The 16,712-nt window shown below is 46.9% G+C and overlaps 1 protein-coding gene across 6 annotated transcripts in view; it reads left to right on the top strand.

Annotated features, from left to right (window-relative positions):
• The window catches only part of LOC112249328 (BTB/POZ domain-containing protein kctd15), a 28,814-nt gene that overhangs the window by 9,166 nt on the left and 2,936 nt on the right, over nt 1-16,712 (top strand). For all 6 annotated transcript variants that reach the window (XM_024419176.2, XM_042321191.1, XM_024419175.2 and 3 more), the window contains 2 exons: nt 1,250-1,394; nt 7,373-7,678. In XM_024419176.2, the coding sequence (XP_024274944.2) occupies nt 1,250-1,394; nt 7,373-7,678 (451 nt within the window). The remainder of the gene's footprint in view (nt 1-1,249; nt 1,395-7,372; nt 7,679-16,712) is intronic.

The raw sequence follows: 16,712 nt of genomic DNA on the forward strand, positions 1-16,712 counted from the left end.
CTACAGAAAACTGTTGAGTGACACATACAAATACTTAAGTAAAACAGTCATAGAGACACCATGTCAATCATGTCTTTAAAATGACCAACATAAAAGTCCTATTTCTCTTCCTTCCAGGTCTATAGCTATTATCACCTAGTGCAGATCTGAGGTGAAATGAATCAACTAATGGTTGAGAGCTACAGTAGCTAATGATGCAGGATCTTAATTTGGGACAGTTTGCCACATCAGGAAAATAATCCTGCAGCAACAGGAAATGTAAATGATTATGTGGATTATAATTAAGGGTTTTTTTTTGTAAGGGAAAATCAAGTCTGAAATTTAAAATTTAAAAGTGGAAATTACAAACTTCAAAGCCTTTGTAAATGTCAAATACACTACATATTTTTAATTTCCTGCATTGCAAGAAAGTTCTCCTGCAACATGGTGATCAAAGTAAGATCTTACATCTGTACCATGACAACCTCACAAGAGATGAGAGAAATTTGTAGTTTCCAACCATATCTCAAGGCATCTGATCGACAGTATATGGTAGGATGAAAGCTAACAGATTACTGCATTTTCCAGTGTTAGCCAGGCTCCTTATTCACTCCTGGTTACATTTTGAGAGGCCGACTATGGATGGATGCTTGGCAATCTACAGGTGTCTTATTGCTTAGGAGTTATGTCCATAATTCATGGAATTTCCCTCTGTTGTTCTGCATTCTAATGGAAAATCTGCATCAGTGATTTTAGAGAAATTACTTTTTGACTGAATGCTGTTTTACAGCACGAGGTGGAGTAGTCACACTTCAAGTCTAATTTGTTTTCAACAATGAACCAAATCAATACATAATTCAAGAGAACATTTTATTTAAAACACAAATAGGTATCAGAGTATGAGCATCAGAGCATCATGGATTCAAACACTATAGAGAATCATATATCATATTTCATTGTAGCAAACCCCAGGTAAATGTTTTATTAAGCCTTTTAGTAATAGAGCTTTAAACTGAACCCATAACATTAATATCTGTACCAGCTGAGACACTGTATGTTGTCCTAATCACACAGCAGAAGGGACACTTCAAACAGGCCTGGAACACAGGAAATGTCCCTTAAGCTCCTTGTTTCAACCAGGATGCTAATACATTTCAGACTTAGAGCTAATAAAATGGAAAAAATAAATGGAGGGTAATTGTTTCATACATTTGAAGGCAGCCGCTCAACTCAACCTCATTCCATTATATGTGTGTGTTTCAATTTCCAGAATCAGCCGTCTGTTTAATGGCACAGAGCCCATCGTGCTGGACAGCTTGAAGCAGCACTACTTCATCGACAGGGATGGAGAAATATTCCGTTACATTCTCAGCTTCCTCAGGACCTGCAAACTGCTTCTCCCAGATGACTTCAAGGTACATGATGATTTGTATTTGCGCACCATAGCATCATGTGTACAGTATCTGCGCTGTAGGAACTCACACAGTGTAGAAATATACAAAGGATAGATGATTGATTCAAAGTTTGAACTTCCCTCTCATCTGAGAAGAATCTCCAACATGTTAGTTTTAGCTGTCTATCAATTTATATTATAAACATTATTTAGCATTACTTTCACATTCTATTCAATATCAGCAGTCATTTTTTTAATTACTAAAACATTGGAAATCTAATCTAATTAATCCCCACCGATTTATCATTAAAGTGATGCTTTGAAGGTATTGAATCATTTCAGCCAGTCTTTCTCCCTTTGCAAATTATTCTATATATATTTTCAATACAATTTGTAAGTGCTTAAGATCCCAGACTGAACATTGAATATACAGTGGAGGAAAGGTGAAAATTCGGTCTAAAACATAACATAGTTCTGTAATGTGAACCAAAGCCCAGAGCTGTTGTTTCTCACAAAAAAATGATTTCTATAGAGGTGAGGCCAGGTGAAACAGGCTGTATAGCCCCTGTTCCACTTGTTCCAGTCTGACAGTACCACCCAGTCTCCCAGCCACTGCCTCTCTCTCTGCTCTCAATGAAGTGCCATGACAGTTTAAAGGAACTGGGCTTGAGAGGGAAGTAGGAATACTAGAGGAGGCGAGAATAATGTGGTCTTGAGTCTGACAGATGTGTGTGGGGAGGGAGTGTACTGTAGGTGATGTCTACAGACAGACAGACACACACGCACGTGCACACGCATGCACTCACGCACGCACGCACGCACACACACACAACCACACACACACACACACACACTTTTATACAGTGCTCTATCTGGGATACTGGAGCGACTTTGGTCCATGTTAGCCCACTGTGGCTGCACACACCTGTCTCCTGTTTCAGAGTGCACATGAGGAGACTCCTTCCTGGATGCGCTTGGCTTAGCAAAACAACGGGCTCTGGAAATATACACATATTATTGTTACTAAGTTATTCTACTTAGTAACAGAGCAAAGATTCAAGCCAACGATCGATCATGGACTCTGGCCAAATCTTCTGTGATATAACCACTTTGATCGATCTAAAACACAATTCGTAAAATGTAAAGTTCCGGTTGATGATGTCTAAGGAGAGCATATTCAGTGCTCCATCTGTTCCTGTCCATCCGGATCCCTTTTAGTTCAGCCAATTATGCCCAAACTTCCATGTCTTTCCCTGTCGGCTTGGACTAGTTCATCACTCTGGCTAAGGGGAGTAGAGGAGAGGCAGATCCCCCTGGCTAACTCTCAGGGCCAAGCATTATGGCTGAATGGGGACTGACGTGAACAACAGTGAGAACATGAAAGCTTCCTTGACATTTTTGGCACATTACATTTTGGTTTTGGTTTGATCTGTATAGTGTACTGTATGGAAGCTATAGCTGTTCTCATCCACTCCTATTCTACACAGTCCAATCAGCCAATGACTGTAAGTGAAATGAATGCAGCATCAGGACTCATTGTTTCAACTCATTACATTAATTCCCTTGCATCAAATCAAATCAAATCCAAGTTTATTTGTCACGTGTGCTGAATACGACAGGTGTAGTAGACTTTACAGTGAAATGCTTACTTACAGGCTCTAACCAACAGTGCAAAAAAGGTATTAGGTGAACAATAGGTAGGTAAAGAAATAAAAACAACAGTAAAAAGACAGTGAAAAATAACAGTAGCGAGGCTATATACAGTAGCGAGGCTACATACAGGCACCGGTTAGTCGGGCTTATTGAGGTAGTATGTACATGTAGATATGGTTAAAGTGACTATGCATATATGATAAACAGAGAGTAGCAGTAGTGTAAAAGAGGGGTTGGCGGGTGGTGGGTTGCAGGACACAATGCAGATAGCCCGGTTAGCCAATGTGTGGGGGCACTGGTTGGCCGGGCCAATTGAGGTAGTATGTACATGAATGTATAGTTAAAGTGACTATGCATATATGATAAACAGAGAGTAGCAGCAGCGTAAAAGAGGTGTTGGGGGGGGAGGCACACAATACAAATAGTCAGAGTAGCCATCTGATTACCTGTTCAGAAGTGTTATGGCTTGGGGGTAAAAACTGTTGAGAAGCCTTTTTGTCCTAGACTTGGCACTCCGGTACCGCTTGCCATGCGGTAGTAGAGGGAACCGTCTATGACTGGGGTGGCTGGGGTCTTTGGCAATTTTTAGGGCCTTCCTCTGACACTGCCTGGTGTGGAGGTCCTGGATGGCAGGCAGCTTAGCCCCAGTGATGTACTGGGCCGTACGCACTACCCTCTGTAGTGCCTCGCGGTCGGGAGGCCGAGCAATTGCCGTACCAGGCAGTGATGCAACCGGTCAGGATGCTCTCGATGTTGCAGCTGTAGTACCTTTTGAGGATCTGAGGACCCATGCCAAATCTTTTTAGTTTCCTGAGGGGGAAGAGGCTTTGTTGTGCCCTCTTCACGTGCCCTCATCCAGCCTCCTCTCTCTCTCTCTCTCTCTCTCTCTGTTGATCTGCATACCTTTCAATTTGTGTGAACTCTGAAAAAAATGCAAATACGGTTAGGATGACTTGAGTATGTTCTTATCTGAACACAATCAGTGTTGGCGTCGCCCCAGGCCTGAGTCTCTTCTGCTGCTGGCAGCCAACATGCTGTGTGTTTAGCTAAATCAATGTGAAAGCCTGCTTAGCAGTATAGTAACAAATATTCAGCATATATCAGTAGATGTAATACAATATTCACCCTTAATGTGCTTTCCACATGACATGTTTCAGACATTATTCAGACTACAATGAATCACAAAGAGTGTAAGCAATGCTCAGTCAAATTAGGTGATGGTCCTGAACCATTCTGGTGTGTTTTTGTATGTTACAATCATATTCTTATATCAATGAACAGTAAGTTCTTTATTTCTCAGTTCGATCCAGTAGATTTCTCAGCCACTCACAGTGATAGACAAAGTGTTATTATAATATTACAGCAAATTAATTTCATTTCACATTCATTATCGTCTTATTCATTATCACTGCATATAGGTCAGTGGTGTTGCCATATCCATGTCAAATGAAGGTAACTTCTAATTTTGTTGGTTTAGTTAGCTGTAAAAAACTATTTTGTTCCTGTTCCCCTCTATCTGTATGCTCTCTCTCTCTCTCTCTCTCTCTCTCTCTCTCTCTCTGTCTCTCTCTCTCTCTCTGTCTCTCTCTCTCTCTGTCTCTCTCTTCTGTCTGTCTGTCTCTCTCGCTCTCTCTCTCTCTGTCTCTCCTCTCTCTCTCTCTCTCTCTTCTCCTCTCTCTCTCTCTCTCTCTCTGTCTCTCTGTCTCTCTCTCTCTCTCTCTCTCTCTCTCTCTGTCTCTCTCTCTCTCTCTCTGTCTGTCTGTCTCTCTCGCTCTCTCTCTGTCTCTCTCTCTCTCTCTCTCTCTCTCCCTCTCTCTCTATTTCTGTCTCTCCTCTCTCTGTCTCTTTCCCTCTCTCTCTCTCGCTCTCTCTCTCTCTCTCTCTCTCTCTCTCTCTCTCTCTCTCTCTCTCCGTCCTTCCCTGCTCTCTCTCTGTCTTTCTCTCTCTCTCTGTCTCTCTCTCTCTCTCTCTCTCTCTCTCTCTCTCTCTCTCTCTCTGTCTCTCTCTCTCTCTCTGTATGCTCCTTCTCTTTCTCTCTCTCCCCATCTCTCTATTTTGCTCTCCATCCCCCTCCCTCCATCCTTCCCTGCGATGTTGCCTTGCCAGTGGGTGATCAGGTCGGATCATTATTTTGGAGCTCAACCGGCCTGTCTGGACACAGGATTGTGGGATAGATTGTCTCTTTGAGCTGGCAGCATACAGCCAAGACAGAGCTGTTGGGCCTGTCTCCCCTCTCATCCTCACTTCAGCATTACGTTAGGATTATTCTGTTGTTTTCTGTTCTGCCCGGCTCAGGCTCAGGATGACTAAAGTGCCTCGCAGACAGACCCCTGTTAAAAACACATCCATCCGTGGCTTCAGACCTGTGAAGGATGAGGAGCTACACTTCGATACAGAGAGCACCCCTAAGGGGGAACGTCTCTTTATGTATTTTGTCAGCCGCAGTGAGGAGGGCCTAGAGAAGGCTGAGAAAAAAAGTGACCGAACCACCCCTTCACATTCTGTAATATTAAATATTAGAATGTCGGCTTAAGATGTGTTGCGTCACCGCCTGCTTCAGCTAGAGTTGGTTTTGGGCCATTCCTGGTTTTCAGATGGGGGGTCGAATGAGGGTTAAAGAAGCAGAAGGTTTTTCATGTTAGGGTTTTTCATGCAGGGGGATTTGAAAGTGGCTATTTCTTCCATCCTGACTGAGGCAGACAGGGTTAATAATATGCTGTTTGCTGCTATTGCCGTACCATACTCTGTACCCAGCAGTGTTCTGGAGAGGCGAGGGAAAACTCTTTTTAGATTTGGTTCCCCCAGCACCCCCAGCACCCAACACCCACAGCCAATGATGATGCAGTCAGACTGAAACAGGCACGCTCTCTTTCTTTCCTCTGCACAAACCCTAACTTACTTTAGAAGTGCATAAAGACTATAATACACTGCGATCATCAACTTTTCTCTTGAACCAGATTCTTTCATAAAGAGAATGATTAGAAGGTCCTGATACCGACCAAATACATGGAGGGTATGGCAACTCATTATGTCATGGGAAATATTGTTTGTGCTAGGTTGAAGATGACAATTGTTAAGACAACAAGATTCTAATATCCCAAAGCTCTTTTCAACAATGTGACCAGCTATGCTAGTTAGCAACTCTGCTGGTAGTTAGCAACAGTGCTGGTCCAAGATTTGTGACAACATTATCTTAACCTCTGTGTATTTTTGACCTACCCTTTGTACAGGAAATGCATCAAATAACATTTTTAGGAATGCAGCACCCATAAATGTAGCAATTTACCTTTGTATAATTTCCAGTTAGAGCTACCTGTAGCAAAATCAATTACTGATTGTTTTGCAAGCATATTTATAATACTCATTTGACACAATATAAAATTGTGATATCAGAGCTTAACATCGGGCCACTATTCACATTAGACATTACCATAAAATCCCCTCTGTGTAAAGCATGCATAAAAAATCAACCATGGATTATATTATAATTATCCTCATGTTCACTTCTTCTCCCATATATATTCCCCTCACCTCCCCTCTGTTAGCTAACTACCAATAGCTTGCCTTTCTTCCTCAGTCTTCCTGGTATTTTCTATGGTAGTGTTGAACGATGGTGCCATCTGGTCTTGTGGGAAATTAGAGGCAAGAGCGCAGGGGCAAATGGCCCCCAGCAAGCACAGCCCAGGGGGGGAGGCAGCTAGGCAATCTGCTGCAGCTAGACTGTCTGCACATAGGAATGTACCATCCCATCCCACATCACTGCAGCCTGGGCTCGCTGAGCCTCGCCTCACTGACACAGGCCTCTATAGAGTAGAGCTCAATACAACATGCTAGAGGATTACACAGCCCTGTCAAACAGCTACTGTTGCAGTAGAGAGTGACTGGCTGATTGCAGCAGTATGGCCATGGTTAGTATGGTAATAAAAAACAATACAGGCCTTTCTTGTAAACAACTGGAGACTGATCTGGTTTACCAGTGAATCATTCTTCAATCTGAGATATTTGAATGTTCAATGTGGGCCTAACCGAGATCATTTGTAACCAGGAAATACCATGAGATGAATATGAGGGACTGACTATAAAATACACTCTTTTAAAACCACTTTGATACAGAACTGATTTTTCCATTGCAGGTTAGGAGAATTTACACAGCAGGTTAGGAGAATTAATGTAGCAGGTTAGGAGACTGAGGTTAAGGTTAGGAAAAGGGTTAGGGTTAGCAAAAATGCTCTCCTATCTTGCTAAGAAAATCACTTTGTATCGAAGTGCCGTGAAAAGGACAAAGAGGGCATGAAAATTATTTGGATTTGAGTGTTTGTGCATGTTTCTCTATCCTATCCCATCCAGGAGTTCCACCTGCTGTACGAGGAGGCTCGGTACTACCAGCTGTCCCCCATGATTAAGGAGCTGGAGCGTTGGAAGCAGGAGAGGGAGCAGCGCAGGACGGCCCAGCCCTGTGACTGCCTGGTGGTGCGGGTGACGCCTGACCTAGGTGAGAGGATCGCCCTTAGCGGGGAGAAGGTGCTCATCGAGGAGATCTTCCCCGAGACTGGAGATGTCATGTGCAACTCGGTGAACGCCGGCTGGAACCAGGACCCCACGCACGTCATCCGCTTCCCCCTCAACGGCTACTGCAGGCTCAACTCTGTCCAGGTAGATAACGTTTTGTCTGTGCATGAATGTCGGCAGCCATCTTTAATCATCTAGAAGGTTTTTTTCCTGAGGATGAAAACCCCAGAGAGCCTCTGTGACTTCTGTTTTCCTACAGTCTTGAGGGAGCAGGGTTTAAAGTGGGTATAATGGTGTATCACGTTTTACAGGTGTGAAGTTGACTGTTGACTGTTCTAAAGTCATCACTGGTGATCTATAGGACAAGGACTCCATTTTGAAATGTCCATGTAAAGGCATGTGACATGATTTGTAGTCTGCGTGTAACCATAAACAAGATGACTGTTCTGTAGCAACAACCCCTCATCATAACTCACATGGGATAATAGGTACTCTGATGTGATTTAGAGTGGATTTGTTTAAGATGTTCGGAGATAGTGACACGTTTTTTCAGCCACTTGTAGGTTTATGTCACAGCAATAATATTCATCTTCCTCTCAGAAAACACTCTTCCCTCTCCAAGGTTTGAATGAGGCTTTAAGGAGCAGAGCAGCCTCTCACCACAGCTCTGTGGTATCATCAACACCTCATTGCCAATAGCCATACAGATCAACACATAGAGGAGCCTCACCCAGCACCCAGCATGCCCCACACTATCCCCAACACGCCAGGCAGGCGTTCTGCTCTGACACCTCCACCGCCCTCCTGCCAATGTGAGAGACCACCTCCGGGGCTGCTGCCTAGCTGCCTGAGCAGCGGGACAAAGTCCTGTCTCCTCTCCACTGTCTGTCTGCGCTGCGGCCATGTTTTCTTCTCACAAAAATGAGAGGGGTGAAAAAAAATGATATGCATAATTTACGTTTGACTCCTTTTTAAGACACAGCTCCTCTTTTTAAAAAGACTCCAATAGAACACCGCCCGGGGAGATTGAAATACACGTATTGCATTTTTTAATACCATACTTACAATTTCTCAAACAGCCTAAACCGGTTTATACTTCTTTTATAGATTTTTAAATGGCTTGCAATATAATTAATTGGCCGCATCAACTAACACAACATTTTCCCACTATGTTTACCGCCGAGTCTGGTCTCAGTGTGCGCCGTACATCTGTCTCAAATGGACTGGGAATGATCCCTACTATTTTAGGTTTCATTATCAGGCCTTTCCCACAGACAGTTGAGCTGAGGTGAAACCAACCCACAGACTCACTGTCTCTCTCGTGGAGCTGAGGTGAAACCAACCCACAGACTCACTGTCTCTCTCGTGGAGCTGAGGTGAAACCAACCCACAGACTCTCTCTCTCTGTTGAGCTGAGGTGAAACAAACCTACAGACTCACTGTCTCTCTCGTGGAGCTGAGGTGAAACAAACCTACAGACTCACTGTCTCTCTCGTGGAGCTGAGGTGAAACCAACCCACAGACTCACTGTCTCTGTGGAGCTGAGGTGAAACAAACCCACAGACTCACTGTCTCTCTGTGGAGCTGAGGTGAAACCAACCCACAGACTCACTGTCTCTCTCGTGGAGCTGAGGTGAAACCAACCCACAGACTCACTGTCTCTCTGTGGAGCTGAGGTGAAACAAACCCACAGACTCACTGTCTCTCTCGTGGAGCTGAGGTGAAACCAACCCACAGACTCACTGTCTCTCTCGTGGAGCTGAGGTGAAACAAACCCACAGACTCACTGTCTCTCTGTGGAGCTGAGGTGAAACAAACCTACAGACGCACTGTCTCTCTGTGAAGCTGAGGTGAAACCAACCCACAGACTCTCTCTCTCTCTCTGTGTAGCTGAGGTGAAACAAACCCACAGACTCACAGTCTCTCTGTGGAGCTGAGGTGAAACAAACCCACAGACTCACTGTCTCTCTGTGAAGCTGAGGTGAAACAAACCTACAGACGCACTGTCTCTCTGTGGAGCTGAGGTGAAACCAACCCACAGACTCACTGTCTCTCTGTGGAGCTGAGGTGAAACAAACCCACAGACTCACAGTCTCTCTGTGGAGCTGAGGTGAAACAAACCCACAGACTCACTGTCTCTGTGGAGCTGAGGTGAAACAAACCCACAGACTCACTGTCTCTCGTGGAGCTGAGGTGAAACCAACCCACAGACTCACTGTCTCTCGTGGAGCTGAGGTGAAACCAACCCACAGACTCACTGTCTCTCTCGTGGAGCTGAGGTGAAACCAACCCACAGACTCACTGTCTCTCGTGGAGCTGAGGTGAAACAAACCCACAGACTCACTGTCTAGTGGAGCTGAGGTGAAACCAACCCACAGACTCACTGTCTCTCGTGGAGCTGAGGTGAAACCAACCCACAGACTCACTGTCTCTCTGTTGAGCTGAGGTGAAACCAACCCACAGACTCACTGTCTCTCTGTTGAGCTGAGGTGAAACCAACCCACAGACTCACTGTCTCTCGTGGAGCTGAGGTGAAACCAACCCACAGACTCACTGTCTCTCTGTTGAGCTGAGGTGAAACCAACCCACAGACTCACTGTCTCTCGTGGAGCTGAGGTGAAACCAACCCACAGACTCACTGTCTCTCGTGGAGCTGAGGTGAAACCAACCCACAGACTCACTGTCTCTCTCGTGGAGCTGAGGTGAAACCAACCCACAGACTCACTGTCTCTCTGTGGAGCTGAGGTGAAACCAACCCACAGACTCACTGTCTCTCTGTTGAGCTGAGGTGAAACCAACCCACAGACTCACTGTCTCTCTGTTGAGCTGAGGTGAAACCAACCCACAGACTCACTGTCTCTCTCGTGGAGCTGAGGTGAAACCAACCCACAGACTCACTGTCTCTGTTGAGCTGGGGTGAAACAAACCCACAGACTCACTGTCTCTCTGTTGAGCTGAGGTGAAACCAACCCACAGACTCACTGTCTCTCTGTTGAGCTGAGGTGAAACCAACCCACAGACTCACTGTCTCTCTCTGTTGAGCTGAGGTGAAACCAACCCACAGACTCTCTGTCTCTTTGAGCTGAGGTGAAACCAACCACACAGACTCACTGTCTCTCTGTTGAGCTGAGGTGAAACCAACCCACAGACTCACTGTCTCTCTCGTGGAGCTGAGGTGAAACCAACCCACAGACTCACTGTCTCTCTCGTGGAGCTGAGGTGAAACCAACCCACAGACTCACTGTCTCTCTGTTGAGCTGAGGTGAAACCAACCCACAGACTCACTGTCTCTCGTGGAGCTGAGGTGAAACAAACCACAGACTCACTGTCTCTCAGGTGGAGCTGAGGTGAAACCAACCCACAGACTCACTGTCTCTGTGGAGCTGAGGTGAAACAAACCCACAGACTCACTGTCTCTCTCGTGGAGCTGAGGTGAAACCAACCCACAGACTCACTGTCTCTCTGTGGAGCTGAGGTGAAACCAACCCACAGACTCACTGTCTCTCTCGTGGAGCTGAGGTGAAACCAACCCACAGACTCACTGTCTCTCTCGTGGAGCTGAGGTGAAACCAACCCACAGACTCACTGTCTCTCTCGTGGAGCTGAGGTGAAACAAACCCACAGACTCACTGTCTCTCTCGTGGAGCTGAGGTGAAACCAACCCACAGACTCACTGTCTCTCTCGTGGAGCTGAGGTGAAACCAACCCACAGACTCAGGAGCTGAGGTGAAACCAACCCACAGACTCACTGTCTCTCGTGGAGCTGAGGTGAAACAAACCCACAGACTCACTGTCTCTCGGGAGCTGAGGTACAGACTCACTGTCTCTCGTGGAGCTGAGGTGAAACCAACCCACAGACTTTGTCTCTCTTGGAGCTGAGGTGAAACCAACCCACAGACTCAGTCGTGGAGCTTAAACAAACCCACAGACTTTGTCTCTCTCGTGGAGCTGAGGTGAAACCAACCCACAGACTCACTGTCTCTCGTGGAGCTGATTTTCTCTCTGGGTGAAACCAACCCACAGACTCACTGTCTCTCTGTTGAGCTGAGGTGAAACCAACCCACAGACTCACTGTCTCTCTGTTGAGCTGAGGTGAAACCAACCCACAGACTCACTGGTGGAGCTGAGGTGAAACCAACCCACAGACTCACTGTCTCTCTGTTGAGCTGAGGTGAAACCAACCCAAGACTCACTGTCTTCTCGTGGAGCTGAGGTGAAACCAACCCACAGACTCACTGTCTCTGTGGAGCTGAGGTGAAACTCACTGTCTCTCTCGTGGAGCTGAGGTGAAACCAACCCACAGACTCACTCTGGAGCTGAGGTGAAACCAAACAGACTCACTGTCTCTCTGTTGAGCTGAGGTGAAACCAACCCACAGACTCACTGTCCTCCAGCTGAGGTGAAACCAAACAGACTCATCTCGTGGAAGGTGAAATAACCCACAGACTCACTGTCCTGTGTGAGCTGGGGTGAAACAAACCCACAGACTCACTGTCTCTCTGTTGAGCTGAGGTGAAACCAACCCACAGACTCACTGTCTCTCTGTTGAGCTGAGGTGAAACCAACCCACAGACTCACTGTCTCTCTCTGTTGAGCTGAGGTGAAACCAACCCACAGACTCTCTGTCTCTCTGTTGAGCTGAGGTGAAACCAACACACAGACTCACTGTCTCTCTGTTGAGCTGAGGTGAAACCAACCCACAGACTCACAGTCTCTCTCGTGGAGCTGAGGTGAAACCAACCCACAGACTCACTGTCTCTCTCGTGGAGCTGAGGTGAAACCAACCCACAGACTCACTGTCTCTCTGTGAGCTGAGGTGAGACTCACTGTCTCTCGTGGAGCTGAGGTGAAACAAACCCACAGACTCACTGTCTCTCTGTTGAGCTGAGGTGAAACAAACCCACAGACTCACTGTCTCTCTGTTGACCTAAGGTGAAACAAACCCACAGACTCACTGTCTTTCTGTTGAGCTGAGGTGAAACAAACCCACAGACTCACTGTCTCTCTGTTGAGCTGAGGTGAAACAAACCCACAGACTCACTGTTTCTCTGTTGAGCTGAGGTGAAACCAACCCCATTATTCAGTGTCTGCATCCCAAATGGTACCATATGCCCTACATAGTGGGGAATATGGCACCTTATATAGGGAATAGGGTGTAATTTGGGACTTGGCGCTGGCAGAAACGGGAGCCTGCCCTCTCTTCAGGGTTACCTGTTTGTGATGTTTGTGTTAGTGAATGAGGGACACAGTGGGGCTCTAGAGGGCTTTGGCTCAACGTATATAGCCTTTGCCCGGATGGGGAGGCGTTGTTCGCGGCAGGGCTATTTCTCTCTCTGGGCTGGCCCCTTTAAGACAAACACGCATGCGCACAGACACGCGCACACACAAACACAAACACACACACAAGCACACTGCAGGGGTTGGCAGTTAGGCTCATTGAGCTGCTGTAGGTGAGGGGAACAGAGAGCAGATGGAGGTGTTTTCTGGTGTAAGGGGAGATTTTTCTAAAGAACTTCCTCATCCTGTCCTGTGTCATTGTTGCGTGAAGGTATGAGAAGGTTAAGAGAATAATCCTCATCTTACCTGGCCAGACAATGTGCCTGTGATCTGACCCCGACCCAAGGGAATGCAACCACACCCTGCCCACAGAGGAAGAAAGAGAAAGAGATGGAAAATAGTGTTGGGAACTTATGTATTTCCGTGTTGCCCTGGTTTGGATTCTTTAGTCTCTTCAGTCATCTGCATGCCCTTAGTTACAGCATTTCTCTTCCGATACAAGAGCGGTTACATTCATTATAATTAATCACCAATAAGATTTTGGGAGGCTTACTAACTCATTCTGTCTGAGAAACGTTCTTGCCAACTTCAACCTAAGAGAAAACCTATAAACAACCCCACCTTGGTGAGTGAACGATTCATTCCTCCAGTCATGAAAGGAATTTAAGGGGAATAATGCAAACCACCTGTGATGTAGAGCCATGGGAAAAAAGAACTGGGCCGCTTAAGAGGGAAAACATTTAGCTAAAGAGCCACAGAGGTGTACACACACAAACACACACACACACACGCACGCACGCACGCACACACACACACAAACACACACACACACAGACCCGAAGCAGGAGCCGGCCGGTACACACCGCCGTACATCACAGTGATGGAGCACTGTGATCAAGCCAGATGCAATCCTTCCTTCATCACCCTGACAGCAACACTACTCTGAGACGGCCCCTGTCCTTCCTGTCCCCTCACTGCCAGGGCTGCCAGGGCCGGGGACATTACATGGCCCAGCCACTCTTTCTGACACGCCATGTCACATAGCCAGCCTATCAATCCATACGGGGTCAGCTAGTAACAGGGAGAACATGGCTCCGCTCTGCCACCACCACCACCCCTACCATCACCACCTCCATCACCACCACCCTCACCTTTCTGGAAAAAGAACACAGAGCACATGATAAACTTAGCTACCAACACTATTTCTGGCCCTCCTGTGTCAAAACGTTACTACAAACTTATATTGTGAACTTATCTCTTAGACAAGGCAGCAGTTGTCCCCCCTAGAAATGGAACACTTTAGTGTGATCAGACAACCACTTTCTAATAGGTCTTTTGATGCTTGTGATGAAGTGGAGAATGAAGATGAGGTAGACACAACATTTTAATGGCCATGTATAGTTAAACAAAGTAGGACTCCCTCCGTGCAGCACCACATTACTCTGAGTCTGCTCTACCTGTCACTCACTCACACCCAGCCCTACATCCTGACAACTGGAGACTTAGACCCCCAGCACCTACATCCTGACAACTGGAGACTTAGACCCCCAGCCCTACATCCTGACAACTGGAGACTTAGACCCCCAGCCCTACGTCCTGACAACTGGAGACTTAGACCCCCAGCCCTACATCCTGACAACTGGAGACTGAGACCCCCAGTCCTGACAACTGGAGAAAGACCCCCAACGTCCTGACAACTGGAGACTGAGACCCCCAGTCCTACGTCCTGACAACTGGAGACTTAGACCCCCCCAGCCCTACAGCCCTCCTGACAACTGGAGACTTAGACCCCCAGCCCTACATCCTGACAACTGGAGACTTAGACCCCCAGCCCTACATCCTGACAACTGGAGACTTAGACCCCCAGCCCTACGTCCTGACAACTGGAGACTTAGACCCCCAGCCCTACATCCTGACAACTGGAGACTTAGACCCCCAGCCCTACATCCTGACAACTGGAGACTTAGACACCGAGGCCTACGACTCCTGACAACTGGAGACTGAGACCCCCAGCCCTACGTCCTGACAACTGGAGACTTAGACCCCCAGCCCTACATCCTGACAACTGGAGACTTAGACCCCCAGCCCTACATCCTGACAACTGGAGACTGAGACCCAGCCCTACACTTGACAACTGGAGACTGAGACCCCCAGTCCTACATCCTGACAACTGGAGACTTAGACACCCAGCCCTACATCCTGACAACTGGAGACTGAGACCCCCAGCCCTACGTCCTGACAACTGGAGACTTAGACCCCCAGCCCTACATCCTGACAACTGGAGACTTAGTCCCCCAGCCCTACGTCCTGACAACTGGAGACTGAGACCCCCAGCCCTACGTCCTGACAACTGAGACTGAGACCCCAGTCCTACGTCCTGACAACTGGAGACTTAGACCCCCAGCCCTACGTCCTGACAACTGGAGACTGAGACCCCAGCCCTACATCCTGACAACTGGAGACTGAGACCCCCAGTCCTACGTCCTGACAACTGGAGACTGAGACCCCCAGCCCTACGTCCTGACAACTGGAGACTGAGACCCCCAGCCCTACGTCCTGACAACTGGAGACTGAGACCCCCAGTCCTACGTCCTGACAACTGGAGACTTAGACGAGTGCTGCACAGGCATCTCTAGCCCCTCTGGAGATGTGTGTGTGTGTATGCACGTTCGTGTGCCTGCATTCCTGCATGTGTGTGTTAACTCCAGTGTTTGTGTGTGAACTCCGGTATGTGTGTGTGTGTGTGTGTGTGTGCACTCCGGTAGCCATCAATATTACATCACGCTCTGTTTCCAGCCATGAGGCTCATCCACTTTGATTCCTGCCTCACCGGCTTCTCTTACTGCGTTCTGTTCCGTTATGATGCTGGGAGGTTAGTGGAGCGAGCTTGATACGTATCCCCTGCTCATCCCCATGGCGACCCCAGGTTTGAGTGGCAGCGCTGTGATGTCCCTGTATGCTGTACAGGGGGGTGGGGGTTGAATGTGACAGTGGCTGATCCCTCTGCAGCCAAGTCAACCCTGCAACAGTGAGAATAGATTAGTATGCTACAGTAGGCTACGTTTATGAAGGTGCACAGGGGATGAAGTGAGGCAATGCTTTTGTTCACATTCTGAGCTTCAAACATAGAGAAAAAGCGGAACAGAAAGTGCTGCTACAGTGGAAGAAGTTAAGAAACTATGCAACTTTCAGAAACCACTGTAACTCCTGGGCAATGAGTTTTGGGTTCTGTGAAAGAGCCAATACCTTATTTACAGCAAGAAGGGTTAAAGACACTTGAACATTGGTACATTTGGCATTTTGAATCAAAGATCTATGTACATGTGTTGAAATTCAATATGAAATTTGAGGTTAAATTCAATATATTTACAGTGTGATAATGCCTCATCATCAAAATGTTTTAATTAAGAGTATCTTTATTGATCAACCCTTCTCTCCTTTGTGACTGAATGCGTCGCCTAACGTGACAGTCTCACATATGTAAAGAAATAAAAAATAAATATGGAGTGAAAATGCAATGTGATGCAATGATCAAAGCAGGGAGTGTAATGTCATTTCCATAATCGTTACTCCTCTCCATCGTCTGTCGTGGATTTGGGGAGCGTTCGTTTAATGCTTCGGCAGGTCTCTTAATTAGTGCCTCTCTTAAGCTCACCATCAGCTGTCTGCCGCCTCTCTTTCCCACAAATGACTGACTCCGTCATCGTCACAGAGCTCCGGAGGGGAGGGGAGGAGAAGAGAGAGGGAGAGGGGGTAGTTATCGTTATTGGAGTTAGTTAGGTGAAAGAATAAAAATGCTGCTGGCCCACATTTAATCTTAGCTTGTGTCCCATATGGCACCCTGGCCAGAATTCTATGGGCCTTGGTCAAAAGTAATGCACTACATAGGAATAGGGTATAA

The sequence above is a fragment of the Oncorhynchus tshawytscha genome, linkage group LG04 (genome assembly GCF_018296145.1).
Source record: "Oncorhynchus tshawytscha isolate Ot180627B linkage group LG04, Otsh_v2.0, whole genome shotgun sequence".
In the NCBI taxonomy this organism is placed as follows: domain Eukaryota; kingdom Metazoa; phylum Chordata; class Actinopteri; order Salmoniformes; family Salmonidae; genus Oncorhynchus; species Oncorhynchus tshawytscha.